This window comes from Lactuca saligna, chromosome 9, assembly GCF_052625555.1.
Source record: "Lactuca saligna cultivar CGN05327 chromosome 9, ASM5262555v1, whole genome shotgun sequence".
Lineage (NCBI taxonomy): Eukaryota > Viridiplantae > Streptophyta > Magnoliopsida > Asterales > Asteraceae > Lactuca > Lactuca saligna.
The window spans coordinates 93,272,515-93,298,213 of NC_136425.1; the positions used below are offsets into that span (position 1 = coordinate 93,272,515).

Genomic DNA, 25,699 nt, shown 5'->3' on the forward strand with positions numbered 1-25,699 from the left:
AGAACGCGAATATCGATGCCTACATATCGAGATTTAGCGAACTATCTCTACTGTGCCCGGGTATGATCACCTCGGAAGGAAAGAAGATTGAGCGATTCATCTGGGGACTCACATCACCAATTCAAGGGAATGTGATAGCTGCAAACCCCGAAACATTTGACAGTGCAAAGAGACTGGCAAAAAGGTTGTACGACCATAACAACAAAAAGGGAGAGAAGCCAGTGGAGGCTGAGAAGACGAAGGAAGGAGATGGCAAGAGGGAAAAGAACAATAAGAGGAAGGGGCGCCAGGGCCCCGACACCTCCAAGAAGCAGCAGACAGTGGCGGTTAATGCTGTTACCACATCGGTTCCAGCCGCACCACATGCTCCAACCTCAGCCAGTTCAAATGCTTCCAAACCTTATTCCGGTAATCTTCCCAAATGCAACAAGTGCGGTTTCCATCACTATGGAGAATGCAAGGATTTTCAGTGCACCATTTGCAACCGAAGGGGTCACACCGCAAAGTACTGCAAGGCTTATCCATCCCATAACCAAAATCAGGGAATCAACAACAACAACCCTCGCAACAACAACAACGCCCATGCCAGCGGCAATAGCGCAGGGCCTAGCTACACCTGCTACGGATGCGGGAAGACTGGACACATCTGCCGAGACTGTCCCAACAACAACAATTTAAGAAATGGAGGAACAGGAAGGATGTTGACCATGGGTCAGAGTGAGGCTATTCAAGACCCTTCTGTTGTTACCGGTACATTTCTCTTAAACCACGCATATGCATGCATCTTATTTGACACCGGAGCGGAGCGAAGTTTCGTAAGCAATAAGTTTAAGCACTTATTAAAACAACTTCCCCAAAAGCTAAATGAAGCCTATACGGTGGAAATGGCCAATGGGAAAACCGAATCCACTGGGGAAATCTACACCGGATGTACCCTAACTCTTAATCAACACATTTTTCGAATAGACCTAATGCCAGTGTCAATTAGGAGCTTCGATGTGATCATCGGCATGGACTGGTTAAGCCCCCACCATGCCGAAATTATGTGCCATGAGAAGGCCGTCCGTCTTCGCCTTCCAAATCACGAAACCCTAGTAATTTACGGAGACAAATCTAGCATGAACCTTCGCCTCGTTTCGTGTATCAAAGCACAAAAACATCTACGAAGGAACAATCTGGCGTTCCTGGCTCACGTGGTGGACAAAACCAAGGAGGAGGTTAACGTTCGAGACATTCCCGTAGTATGTGAATTTCCGGATGTGTTTCCTGAAGATCTTCCGGGAGTACCCCCCAGAGAGACAGGTGGAGTTTCGAATCGACCTCATTCCAGGAGCAACTCCTCTCGCTAAATCACCCTACCGGTTGGCTCCTGCCGAAATGCAGGAATTATCCAGCCAACTCAGCGAACTTCTGGATAAGGGATTTATACGACCTAGTTACTCGCCATGGGGAGCTCCGGTGCTCTTTGTCAAAAAGAAAGACGGATCTTTTAGAATGTGTATCGATTACCGAGAGTTAAATAAACTCACAATCAAGAACCGCTACCCACTCCCACGAATCGATGACCTATTTGACCAGCTCCAAGGAGCTAGTTATTTTTCTAAAATAGATCTACGGTCCGGATACCACCAACTCAAAGTTCGGGAAGAGGATATTCCAAAAACCACTTTCCGAACTCGCTACGGACATTATGAATTTGTCGTAATGCCCTTCGGTCTAACGAATGCCCCTGCCGCATTTATGGACCTAATGAATCGAATCTGCCGACCGTTTCTCGACAACTTTGTCATTGTTTTTATCGATGACATCCTAGTCTATTCTCGAAGCAAGGAAGAGCATGGCCAACATCTTCGACAAGTCTTAGAAACTCTACGATCAGAAAAACTTTACGCCAAACTCTCCAAGTGTGAGTTCTAGCTGCGGAGCGTGAACTTCCTAGGTCATGTAGTCAGCCAAGATGGAATCCATGTGGATCCCTCTAAGGTCAAAGCTGTAGAAGGATGGGAAATCCCGACAACGCCCACAGAAATTCGTCAATTCTTGGGATTAGCAGGCTACTATAGGAGGTTCATTCAAAACTTCTCTAAGATCGCCAAGTCACTTACCTCGCTTACGCAAAAGGGCGTACCATTCAAATGGACAGACAAACAAGAGATCGCGTTTCGAACCTTGAAACAAGCTCTCTGTAGCGCACCTGTACTATCTCTGCCTGAAGGAACGGAAGACTTTGTAGTCTACTGCGACGCGTCAAATCAAGGTTTAGGTTGCGTTCTCATGCAACGTGGGAGAGTGATAGCCTATGCATCCCACCAGCTAAAGATGCATGAAGTAAACTACACGACCCATGACCTAGAGTTGGGAGCTGTAGTCTTTGCCCTAAAAATTTGGAGGCATTACCTTTATGGTACAAAGTGCACCATCTTCACGGATCATAAGAGTCTCCAACACATCTTGAACCAAAAGGAGTTAAACATGAGACAACGAAGATGGGTTGAGTTGCTAAATGATTATGAGTGTGAGATTAAGTATCACCCAGGCAAGGCCAACGTGGTAGCTGATGCATTAAGTCGGAAGGAGTACTCTAATCGTTATACGAAAACTCTCTCGATAACCATTCAATCACACCTGGCCACTCAAATTGCAGTAGCCCAGTCAGAGGCCATGAAGACAGAAAACAGAGCAAGCGAAGTATTACGCGGAATGGAAAAGAACCTGGAGGCAAGGGAGAATGGAGTATACTATTTCATGAACCGTATTTGGGTCCCTAAATTTGGAGGGTTTAGAGATATTGTCATGAAGGAAGCCCACAAGACGCGATACTCCATTCATCCCGGTTCCGATAAGATGTATTTGGATATTAAGCAACGCTATTGGTGGCCTAACATGAAGGCGGAAATCGCGACCTACGTCAGTAAGTGCCTTACGTGTGCCAAAGTAAAAGTGGAATACCAAAAACCCTCAGGATTGTTACAACAACCGGCAATCCCTGAGTGGAAATGGGAGGGGATTTCTATGGATTTCGTGACCAAGCTACCCAAAACGTCGGATGGATTAGACACTATATGGGTAATAATCGACCGACTAATGAAATCTGCCCATTTCCTGCCAATTAAAGAATCGTACAAGATGGAGAGATTGACGCGTTTATACATTCGAGAGGTCGTGAGACTCCACGGAATACCAACATCTATCATCTCGGATAGGGACAGTAGGTTTACGTCCCGATTTTGGCAATCACTCCATAAGGCGATGGGAACAAACCTCGATATGAGCACCGCTTATCATTCACAAATGGATGGTCAAAGTGAGCGAACCATCTAAACGCTCGAAGATATGCTCTGCGCATGCGTGATAGACTTTGGAAAGTCTTGGGATACCCACCTACCCTTAATCGAGTTCTCATACAACAATAGTTACCATTCGAGCATCAAGGTGGCTCCTTTCGAAGCACTGTACGGGCGTAAATGTAGATCACCGCTATGTTGGGCTGAAGTAGGTGATACCCAGCTAGCAAAGACCCATACGTCGGACAAAACACTAACGGGACCAGAGATCATCCGTGAAACCACGGGAAAGATCGTTCAAATCAGAGCTCGACTGCAAGCATCGCGCGACCGACAAAAGAGCTACGCTGACAAACGGCGGAAGCCCTTAGAATTTCAGGTCGGTGACCGAGTACTGTTAAAAGTCTCGCCCTGGAAAGGGGTTATACGTTTCGGAAAACGGGGAAAACTAAATCCGCGATACGTTGGACCTTTCGAAATCATCGCCCGAATTGGTCCAGTAGCATACAGACTGCAACTACCCGCAGAGCTAAACGGAGTACACCCCGTGTTTCACGTCTCTAATCTGAAGAACTGTCTCTCAGATGAAACACTCGTCATTCCTCTTGACGAAATCGAAATCAATGAGAAACTCTTGTTCGTTGAGGAACCAATTGAAATCATGGATAGGGAGGTGAAGCGTACTAAGCAGAGTCGCATCCCGATTGTGAAAGTACGGTGGAACGCAAAGCGTGGGCCAGAATTCACTTGGGAACGCGAAGATCAAATGAAGCAAAAGTACCCTCACCTATTCTAGCATTCTCAAATCTAGCTTTCGAACAGAATTTCGGGACGAAATTCCCTCTAACGGGGGGATGATGTCACAACTGGAAATTTTGCGTCATGTAATCTATACATTCAAGCTTATGTGAATCAAAAACTTCAATCAAATACATCATACAAATACTACAAATAGTCATCAAACAATTGGGCACATTAGAAGTTCTTAATTAGGTCCATTTTGGGACTAGAACTTCCTTATTGGACCTAATGGGCCAATAAGCTTCCAATTTAACTATCTTGGGTTTAGAACCCTAATTGGATTTAAATTGGACCCACATTTATTTTATTCAACATTTTAGGTCATGTTGGACCTAGAATGAAATGAACTAAAAGCCTTGATACATGAATAACCTAAACTAGTCCAATAAAAATATGAAAATCCTACCACATTCTTTTAGGTATAAAACACACCCTAACTAACTCTAATTTTGGGCTTAAGGGGAAAAAGCCCAAATTTTTCTTCTCCCTTTCCAATTCTCGGCCCAAGGCCCAAACCCAAAGAGAAATGGAAGTGTTGACTTTGGATGCCACCTCACTAATACCCAAAGGACATCCATGCATTGTATCTCATTTTTCCATGCAAGTATCACTTCAAAGATCACCTCACTTCTTCCTCTCCCTCACTCTCGGCCGAATCCCAAACACACACACAAACATTTCACTCATCTTTTCTCTCAAAGAGCTCTCTCCATTTCTCTCAAAATTTTCGAAGATCCAAGAGGAATTCAAGGGAGTTCTTCCACAAAGATCATCATCTAGGTAAGTTGAAGCTTGGATCCACACTTTAGACTTCTTCTTATATCCAAAAACCTCTTCTTAACTCTCATGAAATCATGAACTTGTGTCTTAGAACTCCATAAACTTGAGATCCTCAACAAGGGGTGCTAGGGTCGAAAATCACCAAGTTTTCTTCCATCCCTTCTTCAAAAACTGAATCAACATCCAAAGGTGAGTTTCATACCCCCTTATTTTCGGTTTTTATAAGTTTTTGTGGGGAGAATACAAGAAAAGGTGTAGATCCATCATTATGTGTATGTTGTGGTTGATTTCTATGCTTATATGTGTGTTTTGTATGATTTTGATGCTAGATCTAGTGATGAAATGCTAAAAACCGAGATATATGTTTTATTCTAGCATAAAATATACTATTACATGCAAAGTATACTAAGAAAAATAGCCAAATGGCTTGACAACACTTATTTTGGGCTAAAAACTCATTTTTTTTGACATAAAATGTTAAAAATACAAAGTTGAAGGGTCTAAAATGAAATATTTTGAAATCTGATGGGTGAGATGGGTCAAAACAGTTTACATAATGCATTTTCTGAAAATGTGCTCTTTGGAGGGTTAAAAACATAAATTCCAAGCTTATTGGGCTAAATATGACATTTTCGGCCCAATGAGGCCCAATATGCGAAATTTTCTAAATTGGAGGACCAAAACTGCATTTTTCTGTAAAACAGTGGACTATAAGTGTTCCATGTACTTTTCAAAGGTTTAAAATACTTTTCAAATTTAAAAAGGACCAAAGTTGCAAAGATTTTCCAAATTGGGCCAAAAATGTAAAAATTGCGAAAAAGAGGGGTTATAACCGAGAAAACTGCAATTTCAAGGACTTAAGCTGTTTTCTATGAAAAATATGCTGGAAAATACTTATTTCAATAATTTTTGGTGTTAAAATGTCAAGAAAATTGATTTAAGAACCAAACCGGAAAGTTTTTAAATAAAGGGGTGAAAAGGGTAAATTTTACAAATAAAGAGGGACTGAAAACAGAAAATTCTCAAGGCTAGTTCAATACATGCAATTTGACCAAATGATGGTACCACGCCTATCGACGAAATACAATACATTACAATACCAAAAGTCGTTGTCAAACGAATTGGTTCGGTCTTGAACCAATAACAATCCGAAACTACTAACACGACGACACTATGACATTACGACATTACGATTCATAACTAATAATGATTGGGAAATCACTATACATGCGAGTGTGCACAGACGTCTACGCACCATCTTTGGGCCCCAAAAGTGTAAAATCTTGTTTGTTGAGCCTAGCTAGCCCAATGACCTGATCTTAAGGCCCGAAGACCTCTCTCTTACGAAGTGTTGGGTTTTACCGATCCGACATAACGTAAAAGGACTTTCAATGGCAAACATGCTGCTGGTCCCCAAGGGTCCTTCAGTGCTGCTAGTAAAGTCTGTAACTCACGATTGCGGGTTGGGCTTCGGGCCCTTCGCAATTGCAATGGTCTTGAACGACGCGGGGAAATACCGAGGGTTTTGCACCTTCTCTTCTTCCCTCCGGTCGTGGGACTACACAAGTCCGGGAGGATTGAGTGGTGTGAAGAATTACGAGTGACGCCTAAGGGATCGCTTGTAAGGTTGTCGATTGGACGTTTTCATTAACGCATGTCACAACACTTCACCACCCACTGTATTCTCAATGCCTCCGGAGCTCAACGGTATCCTCTAACGCAACGAAACAACGGTATACAAACTAAGTAAAGCAAAGTGATAGGAAAACGTCGGGTTTTCCTAGGGTTTTCAACAATTACAATTATGAATTATCGGTCGAATTTCACAACTCTTACGCTTACCTCTATAGAATTCAAACAAGCATACTCATGGATCAACACATATTTTTACACTATTCTATTTTTAGAAAATATCGGATTTTCTGATGGTTTTCAAACAATACATTGGATTTCAAACACTACTTATGAACCCACCAACATTTCATATGTTGACGTTTTCAAAATACTTGTATTCTCAGGTAACAGATAAGGTGAAGGATGATTTGTACTCTATGACGTTTTGCTGTGGTTTAAGTAGTATCAAACAGTTATTTTTTTTGAGAATGTAATGTTTTGAACAATGTAAACGCTACCGGTTGTATTATCCCAAATGTTGGTGATGTATAATGTTATGTTTCATGTATATGCATTGTGATGGTATTCAATGAGTCACGACAGCCCCCGGACGTTTCCGCCATCTGGTTCGGGGGTGTGACAGTTTGACCTACATCCCTATGATGCAGTCCTAGTACGGAATAGAAGTATGTTCGTAGAATGGTCTTAAGACGTTGTGTCGTTCAAGCCGATGTATTATTGGATGGTTGGTAATATGATCCAACCTTTGAAAAAGACTTGGAAATGCTTCCAAAGTTAAATTACTATAGTCCAAAGACTTGACTAAAGCAAGTTTCAAATAGACTCCAATGAAAGTATGATGAGAGTATTTGAACAAAGAGTGACACATAAGTTAGCCGACTGCCAATATCATCGATGTTTAAGATGTAATAAGTTCGGGAAAATTGACCCTGTAGTAGGTCTTACATCACATCTGGAGTAGAAAAGACTTTGACAGCATAAAGACCTAACTAAAAGTACTTACTATACAAGGTAATCACATAGAAAAGTGCTACACAGAACATGGATAGGAATACGGTTCTTTAAAACAAAGAAGGAAAGTAAAGCATCTCCTACTAGCGACGGTCACCCCTATGGTGAACCCTTAGTTCAACTAGTTGACGTTCCATATCAAGCAGGTATCTTTCGTACACCCTCTGACGTACTCGGAGCTCTATGACTTCAGCTCGGGTTTCAGCTAGTGCTTGCACCAGGGTCTCATGGTTTCTCTCAGATCTCTCACTTGTGCGTTGAAGGCGATTAGTGCGGATGGTATGCATTCCTGCATTGGTATCAACCTCTACGATACGATGGAGAGCCGTCCTGCCCTGAATTTCGTTTCGGGCAACTCTACGGATCAGGATTGGTAGCACTATGTCTGCTAAGCTCCCTTCCTTTACATTGTAGAAGCTTTGGTCTCCATTAAATGGCATAGGTTGGTCTTGATCTTCGCTCCATGTTTCCAAGCATTCAACCAAGGAGGCATCGGACCATGAAAAGCCAGATGAGGGTTAGGATTTGGTATGGGAGCTACCGGGGTTAGGTTCTCAACCTCGGGTTCGGAGTTATCATCACCATAAAGATCTTCATCATTGTTATCATTAAAAAGGATTAGATGATCATTCTCAGGTTCTTCTTCAAACCATCCAGAATTGCCTTCATCTGGAAGGTATAGGTCGTCGTAGGGATGGAGTCCAGCCATGTTATCTACGCGAGAATTGGGGTAAGGAAATAACTATTAGACGAACTATCTAGATAATTATTAGAAAATCTTCATTAGTTACATCACTATTTGTAAAGTGCATACCAGTTATATGTAATCAAAATAAGATAGGCCTTCGAATAAGTGACCTTAACTCCAAATTCACAAGGAACCGGGGTAAAGCAAAAATTTCACAGATTCTAAGTCTATGACATCCTAGTTACATATAACCTTAGTGTATCCACTTAGCAACTATCAACTTAGTAATGAAGATCCTTTTTAGTTCTCAAGTAAGTAATTATAGTAACACAAAACACCCCTATGGTATTTGAGACCTAGGTTCTGTTATAATGTTCTCATTGTAGTAGTGTTGGTAAGTTTTTAGACTTGTTGACACATCACAACCATTATTAGGCATGTGCTAATCACTCCTCGGAACAACATAGTTGATCAAGCTATGCCACTCCCAAGACTGACCATACATCCCCGAGCTTACCTGTGATATTTAACAATCGTAATACTTTTGTTCTTGTCATTGAGACAGAGATTTTAGTATGAATGCAGGCATGTATACTTTGTTAAATTTTTATTAATTAAAAGTACAGACTCTTGGTTAAAGTATTTTTAAGAGTAAATTACTGAAATCATCCCTATGGTTTGGTTAAAATTGCACGTTTGGTCCCTAACTTTTCTTTTGCACTCGGATCATCCCTGTGGTTTGATTTTGTTGCATTTTTCGTCCCTGTGGTTTGATTTTGTTGCATTTTTCGTCTCTTACATACATAAAGTTAGGGACCAAACATGAAATTTTGACCAACCCACAGGGACTAAAAATGCAACAACATCAAACCACAGGGACGATCCGAGTGCAAAATAAAAGTTAGGGACCAAAGATGCAATTTTAACCAAACCACAGGGACGATTTCAATAATTTACTGTATTTTTAATCCCATTGTATTTATAGTTAGTATATATCTTTTATGGGTTGATATACTTAATTCACTATAAACAATGCTCTGATACCAATCTGTTACACCCCAAAACCGAGAATGGCGGAAACGTTCTGGGTCGGAGGACGTCATGTAATGTATCATAAGAATGTAAAGTAGTAAACAAGCAACAACATCATCCACTGCATTAATAGTATAATTTTAATTACAAGTGTGTTCTTTCATAGTATAAGACAACATAATGAATAATCAAAATAAAAGAGGAGTCTTGATTTATCCGTCTTCACAAAACCTGGTCGTCGTACCTATCTACTTGTGACCTGAGAATACAAGTTATTTTGAAAGCGAGTATCATCAATAAGGCTGGTGAATTCATAAGTATTAACATGTCGTTGATTTGCAAAACTGGAAACTAAAGACTTGTAAACATTTGGAGAAAGTTTGTATAAGTTTGAACTGTTTGAAAGTAGTTGAAAGCGTTTGAACACACTAGCAAAGCCCTATGATTCCTATTAGTATAAAAAGTAGTCTTCTACCAAGACCTAACAGTTTTGAAAGTAGCCTTCTACCAAGACTAGACTATTTTGAAAGTAGCCTTCTACCAAGACCTAACTGTTTTGAAAGTAGCCTTCTACCAAGACCTAACTGTTTTGAAAATAGCTTTCTACCAAGACTAGACTGTTTTGAAAGTAGCCTTCTACCAAGACTAGACTATACGCCTATTGATATTATTTTCTACCTCATCGATTATGTGAATGTGGCAGATGGTAAAGTTATTAATAATATATTACCCGGATTTTTAATCCATTTGCAATTGTCGTATGCCAAGTGTAAGTACTGTAGTCTTTGTAATAAGTGACTACTTTGTACTAATTTGCCTGAATTGAGGGTTAAGGTATAATGTGATGGCTAAAACCCATACTATACGCTCTCTATCAGGAGCTTCTGGGAACCAAACACAAACCTGCATTTCTACAAGCCATGAACATCCTCATTAGTATGATCATGTATACCCAATATAATACTCACAATGCAGAGTGATTCATTGGTATACTTAGATCCTAAACTTGTTCCATACTATAGCACCTTGTTATGTTAGCTCTGTTATCGTGTATTGTAAGTGTAATCGTGTAAGCGTATCTATATAAATGTATTCATGTAAGCGATCGACATAAACGTATTCATGTAAGCGTATCTATGTAAACGTATTCATGTAAGCGTATTCATGTAACATGTAATGTATTAGTATAGACTCATGAATTAACTGACTCTTGTGTGATTCCTTGTACTTGGAATGGTAAATAGTATCCCCTAACTACACCTATTATAGTTACTAGTGACATACGAGTATAACCGGGAGTACACCTTTGCTACCCAAAGGTAATGAACTGACTCAGGGAACCTTTATACCTATATATGTGTACATGATATATAATTAATATTTAGACGACATTCGGACGAGCAACCGATGCCTTAAGGCCACATCCCAACGAGGAAAAGGAAATAAAGCGAGCTAATCGTCCTAAGTCCTTTAAACATTATTTATATAACTATACATATCTAGGCATGCATTTTGCAATATAAAAGCATACAAGAAGTTTTGGAAAACCTTTGACAATTTAATACTAAGAAAGAATGACTTGATGTCAGTTTATAAAACGATTTGAAAGAATTTTGTTTGATAAGACAGTTTAAGTATAAGGAAAACCTTTGTTTGAAAGCATATTTGTAAAAGAGTTTGAAAGGAAACTTACAGTAAGTAAGACAGTTTGATAGAGATTTTTAAACATGTAAAAACATTTAAGAAAGTCATTTGAAGAAATATGTTTTGTAAAATAGTTAACGTATAGTAAATCCATTTGCATGCTAGTTATTAATCACATGTGATTGATATAATAACTAAACATAATTCAACTTGTATTCCCCCCTCCCCTATAAAGCATTTATAAACATTTAAAACCATTTAAAAGGTTAGGTAAGGGGTATTAAGGGGTATGAACTCACGTGCAGTGAGCGGATCGGCTGGAAGTGTTGGACAAGTGCTTGGTGTCAAGTGAAGACTTAGACACACACAATGATCCTAATAACATATGAAGACATGTTTGTTGGAGTTTACGGTCTAGGGGAGTTTACTCCTGACCATAAACTCTCAATTAGGTCAGCAAATGAGGCTTAAAACTATAAAGACTTAAGTGGTTAACTGCTCCAAAGTTTAAACAAGAGGCTAAGTGAGTTTAAGGTCAAAAAATGACGCTAACTTGTGTTTATGTCCTGGGGACCACCTTCCCATGAGCTTACGGCCGTAAACTCGGCGTTTTGGATTTGTTTATTCGTTCCTTAATAAATAATGATTATCTACTAAACATTTCGATACATACATACATACATACATACATATATATATATATATATATATATATATATAGAGAGAGAGAGAGAGAGAAAGAGAGAGAGAGAGAGAGAGAGAGAGAGAGAGAGAGAAAGAGAGCTAGGTTCAATTGTTTCTAGCAACTATTGTGTCCATGAATGCACCAATATGAAATTAGGAAAAAATAAATCATTAAATAAATTATTTAAGAGTATTATAATAATCTTTGCATAGTTAATTATGGTAGATCAATAATAATTCCTTATATCACGCAAGAAGCAAAGATAAATATAGAACATTAGCCCTAAATCGATTTCAGCGCTTCCCACCACCCCTGTAGATCGATTAAAACAAACATCGAAAAGGACACCTTTAAAGGACAGTAATACCATTTTTTTTCTTCTTCTCTCTTCCACAACTTCCTCTTCCAAATCGAATCTCCCCCCTGCAATCTAGGGTTACACAAATCTCCTTAAGCTCTTCTGACTATATTTGTTGAGCCTCTCTTCTTATTATTTACATTTCAAAGTACATAAACCCTTTTCCCCTTTTCAATATTTGCAATGATTTGATTCAATCTTACCCCTGTTTTAGGAATGGTTGGTGTCCGATTTGATTTTTTTCATCTATCGTTTTTAGATTCTGTACCGATCATGTTGATTGTTGATTCGGGTGCCCTAATGGATAACGAATCACTATGCTTGTCTTGTACTCCAGAGGAAGAGTGAAGGATTGTTAAGGAGTTTACAGATAAGGCCGAGTTATGTTTGAAAGAGGGCAACTTATATTATGTCGTCTCCAACAGGTAATCTAATGCGTATCTAAGTTAACTTATATTATGTCGTCACCATTTCATTATGTCTTCTCTAAGTTAACTTATCTAATGAATTATATTAGTATGTTAGTGTGTTTGGTTGTAGTTTTCTTATTGCATGTAAGGTGTTTGTGAAAATGTCTAAGAAAGAACTTGGTATAATATATACAATTTGTTTGATTGGTGGGTTTGGATGTGCATTATCTCATTGATTTTGTATATGATTTATTTTAGATGAATTTTATTAGTGTGTTAGTGTGTTTATTGTGTTAGTGTGTTTGGTTGTACTTTATCTTAATCCATGTTAGGTATATTCTAGCAGAATGCATTCTATGTATTCTGTTAGAATGTATTTTATGTATTTATGTCAGAATGTATTATATGGATTCTATCGTATTATACGTATTCTGCCATAATATATAAAGTGAGAGGAATTGCAAGTAACATGGTTTTAACCATTTTTTTTGTATTTTGTGATAGGAATTGCTGGAATAACGGGTTGAAAACATGCTAGGAATAACTTGGAGAATGAATAAATGATTGATCAGACTCACAATTTAAGAATGTTGTTATATTTTAAGAATTGTATTCATTTTTGTTGATACTCTTTTAGAATATGTATAGTTATATTAAAATGTATAGACTATTAGTTTGTTAGAATATGTAAGAATTTGAATTTAATTTAAATGAATAAGAATATATTAGAATGTTATTATTCTTCAACCGGGAATTCAAGAATTATGTTATTCTTTAATCATATTCTAATAGAATAAAATTCTGAAACAACATCATTCTAACAAAAAAAAAAACATTCTGACGAAAAAAATCGGTTATATTTACAAATTACATAATAATTAAAATTGAATTAATATAAAATAAAAAAATCCAGATTTTTAAAATTAGAAGAATTAAATATCCCTAAAAATCCGAAAATTTCCTTTTTTTAAATATAGTTAATTATCCAAAATACTCTTATACTTAAATTTGTGTGATTATATGGTACATGATATTTCATTGTAATATTATAGACTCTCAGATAGAGACCATTGATTATATTTCATCCGATAGTCCAGATCTATGCATTCTGACACACAATAGATGTAAGAAACAAAATAACCTAACCATATATATATATATATATATATATATATATATATATATATATATATATATATATATATATATATATATATATATATATATATATATATATACTAAAAAGATGGTATCAAACTTTTAAAAGATGCCAATATAAAATAAAAATCATATACTAGTTCGTAATGAGTATCGAGTGTCAATAAGCTCGTAACGGGTAGCGGGTAGCTGATAGTCGGTAGCATTTTGTTAAATGTTACGTTATATAAATTTTATATTTGGAGCGTTATGTTTAAAGTAAACAGTAAAACTTTGTAGTGTCAAACAAAACTTTTTGATCAAAATAGAGTATTTTATCAAATGCTAGAAGCTCACAAACGCTTCAAACACGTCCAAAGTATATTACATGATTTTGGATGTTTCCTAAAAAACATACAAGGGGTGTGTTCAGAAAAACTAGATTGTATTGAGTAGCAGTTAACATGTAGCGTTTGATTTTGAAACGTTTTGTTAAAAGCTTCTTCATGTAGTTTTTTATTTCGGATGGTTTTGTTTAGGCAAAAATTTAAATGTTCTTATTGCTGAACGAAACGTTTTCTTTTTTACGAGTGTTTTCTTAAAGGTTAAAAGTTAGAAGTTGTTAAAATATTGGGTGTTGGGTATCGTATTTGCCAAATATTTACATGTCTTGGGAACAATTTTAAATAACAAACACATAAAAGGTTAAAAATTAAAACGATGATTCATATTTTATTAAGTTTAAGCTTAAAAAGATTTTTCGTTATCTAAAATTTTTATCAAAATTTTTAAGGTTAATATATTTTATTTTATAATTGTTATATAACCTTATCAATATGACGATTTAATGACAAAACAAATCATGTTAGAATATTAAATATAATATTTTAATAAAAAAACTTTTGTATTAAAAATATATCTTTATTGATTAAAGTGTAAAAACATTATTAATGTCTATAAAAATTTAAACAATAAACAAAAATTCACAAATAAAAAAATTAATTAAATGAAAAATGATGATCAATAATTATTATTGATTGGTTCTTAGGGTTCTAACATTTTATTAAATGTTTATATAATTATATATTACTTTTAAGTTTTTTTTTTCGAATTTGTAGTTCATTTTATGTCACATATATCTATCTTCCTACGTCATACTAAAATACAGTCAGCTTAATTTGGATTTGAATAAACTATTTTCGAATAGGATAATGACTATAATGCTGTATTTCTAATATATTACTTACAATGGCTTTTGTTTTTTCTAGATTTATTCAAGAGATGTTATATCAATGAAATGAGAAAAGACAAATTAAATAACCACATTTAACATGCATGAATACAGACAATGTTTGTAGCATGGAATGAAAATGAAATTGAAGCCACTATGGGAGCTAGGCTATACATTAAAGCACTATGGTCTTTCTTTTTCACCCACCACATGGGTTGATTAGGAAAAGCAACCCCACATATTAAATATTTAACTAGAGTTAATATAATATATGGTTTTGTGATGAGTTGGTGACCCCACTATCATACTCTATAGTCTTGATTCTATATATAATACATTTTATTGCTATTGCTTAATTTATAGCATAGCATTAGCTGTTCTCCTATTTAATATTTGTAATTTGGGTATATTTAATAGAAAATGAAAATATAAAATATGAATCTGGTTGATGTTATCTTTTGTTATCATATATATTGATTTTCGTAGGTTTAAACACAAAAGATCGTAATATATTTTATCGATTTTTTTTATTATGATATCTAATTTTTTATTGCAATATTTTATTAGTTAGATACAATCTATTTTTATAAGAGTGCCATTAAAATACAGAACGTGATTCATTATTATAAGTGAATAAATTTTTTAAACTAGCAGAATTTAAAAAAAAAAAAGAAAAAAAAATTACTATAACCAGACAGATATTTTAGCAACGATTTGATGAGATTTTATAACTAATCGTAATCTCTTTTTGAAAAATTACTTTTGTTGTTATCGTACCTCGAGATTTAAAGATGCAATCATTCATCTAACCACTATTTTAGTAAAGTAATGTTTTTTTATACATTATAGGGGAAAAAGTATACTCCATTTAAAAAAAGTATAATTTCTTTTTGCATGTAAAGAAAAGCGTACAAAGTTTTAAAAAATACTACAAATGGAGGTCACCCACATTCTTAGTAAGTATCTAGATCGTAAAATATGGATTTTCTAATATGTGTTTAAGGATACATATATTAAATATAAAAAATATTACAATAATTCAATATGATAAAATTAAGTTGAAGTTAAATACTAAATGAAATAATTTGAGGGCTTTGTTATTTTAAACATTTATCTTTAAGTATAATCATAATTTTGTTGGATTGACTGTAGACAGACAAATGTAGAACGTCTCATTTGTATTAAATATTTATCTCAAATTCCATGCATTGGATATCCCTCGACATCCATTAAATAAGGCTCATAGTCATAGATGAAATAGTAAAAATAAATCATATCCTTAGTAAGAAAGATACCTAGCTATATGTTGAGTTTTGTACCAACTGATAGCACTTTCAAAAAATATTTACCAATCCATGACATTTTTTTTAATTAATTACCAAAAAATAATATTTATATATAAAATAACAAATTTGTCCTTTATTATGATTATTAACCTTATTATTTAGCACCAATTTAAAATAACAACTTTATCCTCTATTATGATTATTAATCTTATTATTTAGCACCAATTTAAACCACATCACAAAACATCTTAGGGTCCCGATCATAAATTCCCGGAGACTCCATAACATAATCAACCATGGAAGTTTGTGATTCTTCTCATCAATATGTATTCGACCTCGACCTCGGCTGAAGAGAGAGAAATAGTAACAAGAAAAAAGGCCATAATCTTTATTATGATTTTTTATTTTTAAATAAAAATATATAATAATAAAAATTGGACCCTATGCAGCCACCCACTTTACCCCTCCCCCCCCCCCCCCCCCCCCCCCCCCGTGAAGGTGTTTGACTGAATTGGCTTAGTTATTGTACTGAGAAGGCTAAATCAGGCTGAATATGTAAAAATTTCAATATTCCAATTAGTTGTCTATAACTGGTGGGATTAGATAATCGAGCATCCATGACAAGAAGAAGCTTGACAATAGATGGTAAAGGCGTAGATATAGGTGATGAGTCAGCCTTGTCATAATCCTGCAAAAGTTCTTTGATGAATTTACTTTGGTGAAAAACCATGCCAATATTGATTTTGAAAAATTCAATCACAAGAAAGAAATGCAAAAGACCTAAATCTTTGAATTTGAACTGATCATGTTGTAAAGTTTTGATAAATCGATTTCTTGACCTTGTAAGTAGAATATCATGAACAAAAATGGCTACAATTATAACAGATTGGAAGGCCTTCTTTAATAATATAGAGTAATCATTATGTGAATGAGTAAATCCTTTACTTCTTAAAGCATTGGACAACTTAGCATACCGCTATCTAGATGATTTTCGTAATCCATAAAGTGATTTTTAGAGCTTTCAAACTATAAGGTCAGGCCTTATGATCTAGTGAGTCAAATACACAACACGCTGATAGATCAACATCAACTTCTACAACATCGACAACACCAATGTATCAAGCCTATCAGCGTCATCTTACAGGTTAGTTGTCCGATTGTAATCATTTATATATTAGGAAGATATATTTATATATATTAGGTAATGATATAGGTAAGTATATAATAGATCACATATATGATATCTTTGTGATAAGATCGGTTCTTAGTGTAGATTAGACGAAATCCCTTCAATCAATGGGTATATATATATATATATATATATATATATATATATATATATATATATATATATATATATATATATATATATATATATATATAAATATATATTTACAACATTAGGGTAAACCCTAATGTTGTCAATGTCATCGTGATCGTGGCTTTTTATCAATCGTCTTTGTGACAATCCCATCTTTTTGGTGAAGACAAAACTCTTTCTTGGTGAAAGAACAATTTGGAGAACTTCTGTATTATTTACTTTTTGTTTATTATTTTTCTTAGATTAGTTTTACATTTTTTATTTATACTTAAAGTGTAGCCGATCAATACCAACCTTCAATTGGTATCAGAGCAGGTTTATGATACACTCAAGTAATCATGTCGACTACTTTCATTCCAAATTCAATTGTCTGTAACAAGATCAATCCGTTTGACAAACACAAATTCTCTAATTAGAAATAAAAGGCCATAGAAGCTTTATAGTTCATAGATTTCTATATGCTCAACGTCGTCAACAAAGGCCCTATAAATGTTATGCATCAATCATCCAATGATGGTGTATCTTGTAGTAAGCAGAAAGGGAAATCTATTCCTAGTTATAACAAGGAAGAGAAAAGGATGTTGAATGTCGATGTAAATGATAGAATTGCTATTTGAAACTCACTCCCTTTTTCTATCTATCGTTTGGTTCAAAATTGCTCAACTGCTTAAGAGATGATGACTACTCTATCATTTGCTTTTGAAATGCAAAACTCTTCAGATGATGAAGTTTAGTGTCTCATGGCTTAGATTGTTGAATCTCGCATTGACACTTCACATGACAACATTGGGATCCTTAACATTGATTCTCCTCACACTGCTAAAGACATCAAGTCAGAATGGGACGAAACGACAACATATTAGGTAGAAAGTCATGTTAATCTTTCATGTATTAATAATATCAAAAAAGGTGACACGATCGTTCTCTTACATTTCAATTTGTTGATCTCAAATAAAGAAAAATCTTCTGTCAGTATTGAGCTAAAGATTCTCAAGGAAAAACTCTCATCTCTAGAAAAATCTATTTATGTTTTAGAAAATAAAAACACTTGTATCTCACTAGCCGAGAATTTTCTTCACTCTAAAAAAGAAAAAGTTGTTGATCATGTTAATCGCACTCAACTTATTTTGAATTATTGGGCATCCTCTCACTTTAATGTCACAAGAATCATTAATGCTCAGATTTCAAATCAGTATAAGAAAATTCTTGGATGTGATATAGAAGGTGTTGTTTCTTTAACCAAAGTTGAAACTAAACAAACCTGTTATAAAGATGACTACTTACAAGAAGACTTTTAGAGTAGATTTGTAAGTGTGTATTTTATAAATCAAACTTTAATCAATATTCACTGCTCTACTGATTCTAATGGAATTACTAAATGTGTTTCTAAATTATTTGATCTTGAGCCTTCTCTCCTACCTTCTCATTTTGAGTATGTTCTTCCCTCCACTAAGATTTTGCTAAAGTTTCCTATATGTAATGGTGAAGTTCATTATGTAAATGAAATGCTTAGCATGTTTCCTCAGTGCTCAGTTAGAAATTTTGAACTTAAAGATCAATCAAAGCCTTTTACTCCTGATAACTCTTCAAAGGATCATGAGTCTCATGACAAGGTAGTACATAAGCATAGCATTGATAACATCCCTTGTTCCAGAACTAAATGAAGAAACCTTAAGTTAAATAATCAAATTTCTTCAGATTTAGCAGTTGAAAAGAAATAAAAATCCTGGACAATTTCTCAAACAATTAAGAGTTATCCGAGTAATCCAGTTGGTAAGCAACTCACCAAACAAGTATTAACCTATATTATTATAGCTTATTTGTCCCCATGGGAATCTGGTAAAGAAGGCTAGAGCTTTTAGGATTTCCATTGAATGCTAGGAGTTCTATCAAATAAGGATCAGCCAGACAGGATAGTTGGGAGACAGGATCATTTTGACATATAACTTTTACAAAATCTAACATTGGGACAACATTTCAATTCTACACATCTCTCTCGTAAGTCGATCAATTAGTATTATAACTGGAATTACTGATTAATCTTACTTATACATTCGTTACCACAATTATGAACATAATTACAAGTTATCTTAGAAAACCTGGTAAGCGTAGCTTCACTTACAGATATTTCTAGCGAAAATTGGAAAAATTCACGAGTGGAAGCACAATACCAAGCACTTCTTTCTGCCCAACAATCTGCTATTCCAGAGCCTTGCTAAAAATGAGATTTCCCAGAACCCCAAAAACTCCTAAAAATCGGATCTAAAGAGAGATTGGTGTGGGAAGTGAGTAAGGGGTGGAAACTATTTATACGCATGATATTAGAGGTGTACGGCATGCCCATAATAGGAGCATGTCGCGCCTTGGCTTGGTCGGCACACCCTTCTCTAGAAAGTTACTACATGTCGTAGAATGTGTGGTGTCATGTCGCTTTGCCAAGTAAAATCGCCGCTTCTTCAAAAAATTATATCTCTCTCATACAAGCTTTTATTTCGATACTCTTTATATCCACACATAGCATTCGACGAGTACTACAACTTTAATTTGGAATCCCTCGGCTAATTCTCACTCCATTTTAAATTTAATAGTCTATAAAGATTATATTACAAACGACCATGTAAATTGATAACTCTTTCATACAAACTCAATTCTCGACTGTCTTTATATCGACGGATTGGTATTTATGAGATCTTCAACTCTCTCTTACATTATTTTGGCTAATACTCAACCGATCTTAATTTTGATTTTAGTGTCGCGCATTGCCATACCGAAACTTCAAAAAATGATATCTTCTTCTTACGAAGTCAGATTTAGACGTTCTTTACATGTATGCTCTCGTTTTTACAACTACTATGACTTTTGTTTAGATTACCTAAGCTATTAAACAACCCACCTATGATTTACTTTTTATGACACGTTTTGCTAAATAAGGTTGAATGCAGAACTTTGAACAATTATTACTTCTTTATACGAAGTCAGAGTTAAGCGTTCTATATATCTACGAAATTCATATGATGTTTTCTATATGTTTATGATGATTAGTTTGGATAAAAGTTAATATATTTCTAGATTGTATCTTATAATAATCGTTTCATAATATAATCTACAGAAATAGTAAAAATTGAATGTTACACTATGTTTACGGGAAGGAGGGGTATTCTTATTAAATAGTTCCCAATCATATTGTAAAAGTAGAATTCAAAACGGATTTGACTTACTCAATAAGGACTCACGATACAAAAGACGAAAATGAATTACTAGCAAACAACCTTATTTATAGACGAAGGATCAACCGTAAACCCTAATGAGCCAAGCTCATCAGTCCATAGGTCCATGAAAATTGTCAACCAATCACACGTTGCCATGCAACTACTTTAAAAACTTCATCCTTAAGAGATATGAATGGCCACTAGCGATACACTTGTGATGCCATCACATGTAAGTAACACCTTTTTAAGAAGAGCACCATTAGAACCAAGTAGAACCTTTAATTTAAGAGCACCTTTTCACAACCAAGAGTACTTTTACATCAAGAGAGAGAACATTTGCACAGCCAAGAGCCCCTTTGTACCAAGGCAGTGTATCCACACACGGCCAAGAACATATTTAGCCATGCTGGAGCACAATCAGAATATACCCAAAACATTCTCTATTAGACGAGGCCCTAGCACATTCTTATGGCACCTAGGGTGGAGCGCATTCAGCCAAACCCCCAATCGCATTCTGGCAAGCCAAACACATTTAGGGAGTGCCTTCACCAAGAGGAGCACATTTTGAAATACATGCAACACATCATGATACCTCCACGGCAATTGACACTCCAGAATGCTCCATTTCAACTTAGAATGTTCCACCTTATGTACGAATACTCCACCGTGATTCCAAATGCTCAATTCGCATTTAATAGTTTATATAACTATTGTTTTTCCATAACCGTTAACGACACCTTTATAAAAATATAAATGCTTTCTCATCTATTTTTTTCCCTATGCATTTATAAATACTCATCCCATGAAATAAGAACAATTATATATGCTATTTAACGAAGTGTGGATGTAAATTTTTGTAATGGAGTAATGTTTATTAAACATCACGTATCAATGCCTATCTAAATAATTTACACTCTTTTTTCGAATCATGAACTGTTGATGAACATAGTTATATGATCATCTAGATTCTAGAACGCTCGTTAAAGCATGGTAGCATCACATATGTCATTATCAGCTAAGTCGTCTTGAATGAAACAATAGCGTGCGTGTGGCTTGGTGATACACTTCTCGTTTATGAACGCGAACATTCAGCCTCATCAGCCAAAATGACAGTTGTTTCTTCTACGATTGTTTTGGCAAACTATGTTGTGACCCATCATCAAATGGGGGGATGAAAGATGATGACGAAGACAATTCCATCTTTTAATTATATAACTTATATAAACTTATGTTTGAAATTGATAGTAAAATGGTTGTTTAATATTATTAGAGACTAAGTATGTATTTACATGTTAAAAAAAAATTCAATTTAAGTGAAAGCTAGTGGTTAGAAATAGTAGCGGAAATGATGAGAATTAAAAACGGCATTCCTTTTTAACATATTTATTAGTAAAAACTATATATGCCATGTCGTATTATCACTGTCACAATTTTAATATATTTCATAAAATTTCAAAATATTATATAATTATTCATTTTCATAAGCTTCTTCATACTTAAACTACAAACTATATAAACCCATTTAATCACTAGTTTGTGTGATCCCGAAAGTACCAACAAAGGTTAGGGGCTTGATCGACCAAAAAAATGTTGCATGACTCATCCTCAACATTACTTACTAAATACGGATCTGATTGTTCTTGATATGTCCTTGTAGGATCTATATGTTCTGTGTGATTTGAATTCGTAGCTGACGATGAACAAAGAGAAGAGAGCCCAAAAGTTGCTATATTTAGCAACGAGCTTCCATTAGCGTTGCTAACATTCATGTTTTCTTCGTTTAAAACCCCACTTGAATCACTATCAGAAAATCCATCTTTTAAGTCTAGTGATTTTCGAGTTTTTTCGTAGTTTAAACTTGTGTATACTTCATGGTTTGTATTCGTCGGATCAGATCCCAAGAACAAAATATTTTCTCTGTTCTCGAACTCATCATTTCTTTCGGTTGTTTCCTCGTGAAGCTTTGCTTTTAGCTCTATCAACTGCAAAAACATGCAAGAAATGAAATCGATGTTCATAAATGAGGTTTTAAAGTTTAAATCAATATTTATGATAAACAAGTTACATAATTAATTCTAATACAATTTTCTTTTACTAATTAAAAAATAAGTTAGAGTAATTTTCATGATAAATATTAATTATTTATTTTAACTTAAAAACAATCTCATTTGTAAATATTCTTAAGGTTAAATATAATTATATTTCAGATTGTTAATTTTATATAATAAGATAGTTTTTTAAATGATAATATATAATTACAAACAAATTATACAATAACTTTTTATTTTAACACATTTTCTAAAATGAAACTGACCTTGATGTGATTTTCACCTTTACAGCATATAATTCAAAAAAAAAAATAATAATAATAAATAAATAAATAATAAAGATTTGTGTGAGTGATTAAATTACCTCATTGATTATGGTTTCTTTCTCTTGCTCAAGCTTATGATAATTATGCTTAAGAGCATCATAATTAGACTTAAGAAGATTGTAATCTCTCTCCAACTGCTTTGTCTTCCACCGTGCACGGCGGTTCTGGAACCAAATCGCCACCTGCCGTGGTTGCAAACCCAAATCTTGCGCCACTTTCACTTTCCTTTCTGGGTCAAGTTTGTTATCAACTTCAAATATTTTCTCCAACGATTTCACTTGATGATTACTTAACCTTCTCTTTTTGTCACTAAATTGTCCTGTTTCTTCTCCACCGTAGTCTTCACCATCGCCGCCGCCACTGCCGCTGCCATCTACCATGGACTGAAATTCTCCATTGTAAAGGCACTCTTCTTCAGCTTTCATCTCCCCTGAGTCACGAACAAGAGAAGAACATTATTTTTTAACTAAAAAAACTCTAGCTCCGACTATTTTAAGCTCAATCTATCCACCTTTCAAAAGTAAAATTCAGCGAAGAATATTTGGTTTAAGCTAAAGATCAATGATAATTTCAACTTAAGAACATAACAAAGTCAACAAGGTAAATTTGTTTCAAAAGATTTTCGAATATCAAAGAGATCTTCTGGAATTTCCAAACTCAAATAAAACCCCTTATGATAATATATGGAATTATGGTTTCTTGAAATTCAAATTCAGAAAGAAAAAGAAAAGAGACTGTAAAATTGAAGATCTTTCAGAATATAAAATATGAGAAATGTTAAAGAACTGCATAAAGATGATGCAGAAGACCATTTTTTTAACAAAAGCACAAGAAAATTGACGTATCAAGAGCAAGGTGTAACTTTTAATGCATGAATCATGATATACAAGTAACGGATAAATGCTCTGGATTATAATATTATATTCTGAAAATAACAATCTGCCATTGATGAATACCTTCAAGTGGGTGTGAGAGAAAATGAGTTAATGAATCAGAGCAACCGAAGTTTCTCTTCATAACTTTGAAGAAATTGAAGCAAAATCTAGAATATTGTTTTGTGGGTCTTCGAGATAAAAAGAAAAATCTTGAAGCTGACGAATGGAGAAAGGAGAGAAGGGAAAATTAATTTTGTTGTTGTGTCTTTCTCAAAATCTGAGTGACTTTTATACAACGAAGCAGAAGAAGCTGTGTATGAACAAGTTGTGGGGTGGGGTGTCATTCACTGGCCTTTTCTTATAAGAAACATAAATAAAAATTAAAAAATAATTTTTTGAAAAGAAATTATGTATCCTCCAAAACGTCTTTTCATAAACGATTTTATAAACATATAACAATATTATAAATATTTATATATGGGTTCTAAAAAATTGTAGGTACCTAAAATTAATTATCAGAAAAATAGATATTTATTAAATCACTTAAAAAGCAAAGATATTTTTTGATTTTTTTGTTTTGGTTTTTTTTTTTTTTTCTTTTTTGTTTTTTTATCTGTATCTACCCATTAAATTTATTAACTTGTTCACTATTAATTTTTATGACCGTTTGGTGTGAGTTTAGTTGGTTTCGGCATTATTTAGTGTTCCGATGAGACTTCGATTATCATTTCTAACATTCATGATTTTTTTACGAAACATGATCTTTTTAGGAGATACTTTTTATGGGTCTATTGTTTTTCTTGTTTGTGTGTATATATTCATTTGATTAAAAAAAAACCCAGAAGTTCTCATGTATTATTGTGTAAAAATTGACTTCATTTGTTCCCACGTTGAAGTTCATGTGTGTATGTATGTATTCATTTGTAAAATCGCAAAAGTTCATATACTCATTTGTAGACACATGAAAAAGCCCAAATTGAAATCTAGAAATCGAATATCATGAACTATAACGGGAATTGGTTGACTGCAAGAAAGGAGAATCTTTATTACCTCAACAATTTGTTGAATAAATTGCAACTCATCAAGAAAAGCAACTTATATTCTCTTGTTGAAGATCGTGAAGCATGTATTAATATCAAGAAGAGCTTAAAGAAGATGATGAAGGAACTCAAAGATGGATATTGCTTTGTTTATCCAAGGATATTGGTTTGTTTATCAAATCAACCTAGAGAAAACCATGACTATAGAAAAGACATTTTTTGGGATCTTCAAATGTCACTACAAAAAAAAAAACGATTTTGCTAGGGAAAGAATCCGTTGCAAAAAAACTGAAATTTCATTGCAAAATTCGAGCAGCGATAGAATTTGAAATGACCCATTTTCGTCCCTAAAAACCCCGTAGCGAAGGTTTGCAACGGAAACAACAATTTCGTCACAAATGTGACAACAAGATGGAATACGTTGTACATGGTATTCCGCTCTGTACTATGTAGTAGGATTCTTTTGCAAATTATGTAGTAGTTCTTCCGCCAAAAATTTCGTTGTAGTGGATCCGTAGCAAATTACGTGGTGATGAATCACTAGCAAAATCCATGGTGATTAATCCTTAGCAAAATCTGTAGTGATAAATCCCTAGCTAATTCCGTTGTGATGAATCCCTAACAAAATCCATGGTGATGAATCCCTAGCTAAGTTCGTTGCGGTGGATGTGACAATCCGAAAGTTTTAAATCAAGCCAGGTCTAAATTGTAACCCTATTACAATAAAACCTTGACAACTAAAAGGGCATGAGTGCATGTATATAGCTATACACACTTTGGAATCATGGATAAGATAACCTCTTGAAAAGTAAACAAGTTTATCAAGGCAAAACTAGACCAATAGATTGGAATAGGAATCATGGATTCAAAATATTGTCTATTAGTATTTAACCTAGTA

The 25,699-nt window shown here is 34.6% G+C and overlaps 1 protein-coding gene across 1 annotated transcript; it reads right to left on the reverse strand.

Annotated features, from left to right (window-relative positions):
• Nucleotides 1-21,927: 21,927 nt before the first annotated feature.
• Nucleotides 21,928-24,040, reverse strand: LOC145017727 (homeobox-leucine zipper protein ATHB-16-like). Its single transcript, XM_078975700.1, has 3 exons — nucleotides 23,843-24,040; nucleotides 22,925-23,316; nucleotides 21,928-22,494 (listed from the first exon to the last, which is right to left on the reverse strand). Exons 1-3 carry the CDS (start codon nucleotides 23,901-23,903, stop codon nucleotides 22,042-22,044), a joined length of 906 nt encoding a protein of 301 aa, XP_078831826.1. The 5' UTR covers nucleotides 23,904-24,040; the 3' UTR covers nucleotides 21,928-22,041.
• Between the last annotated feature and the right edge of the window lie 1,659 nt (nucleotides 24,041-25,699).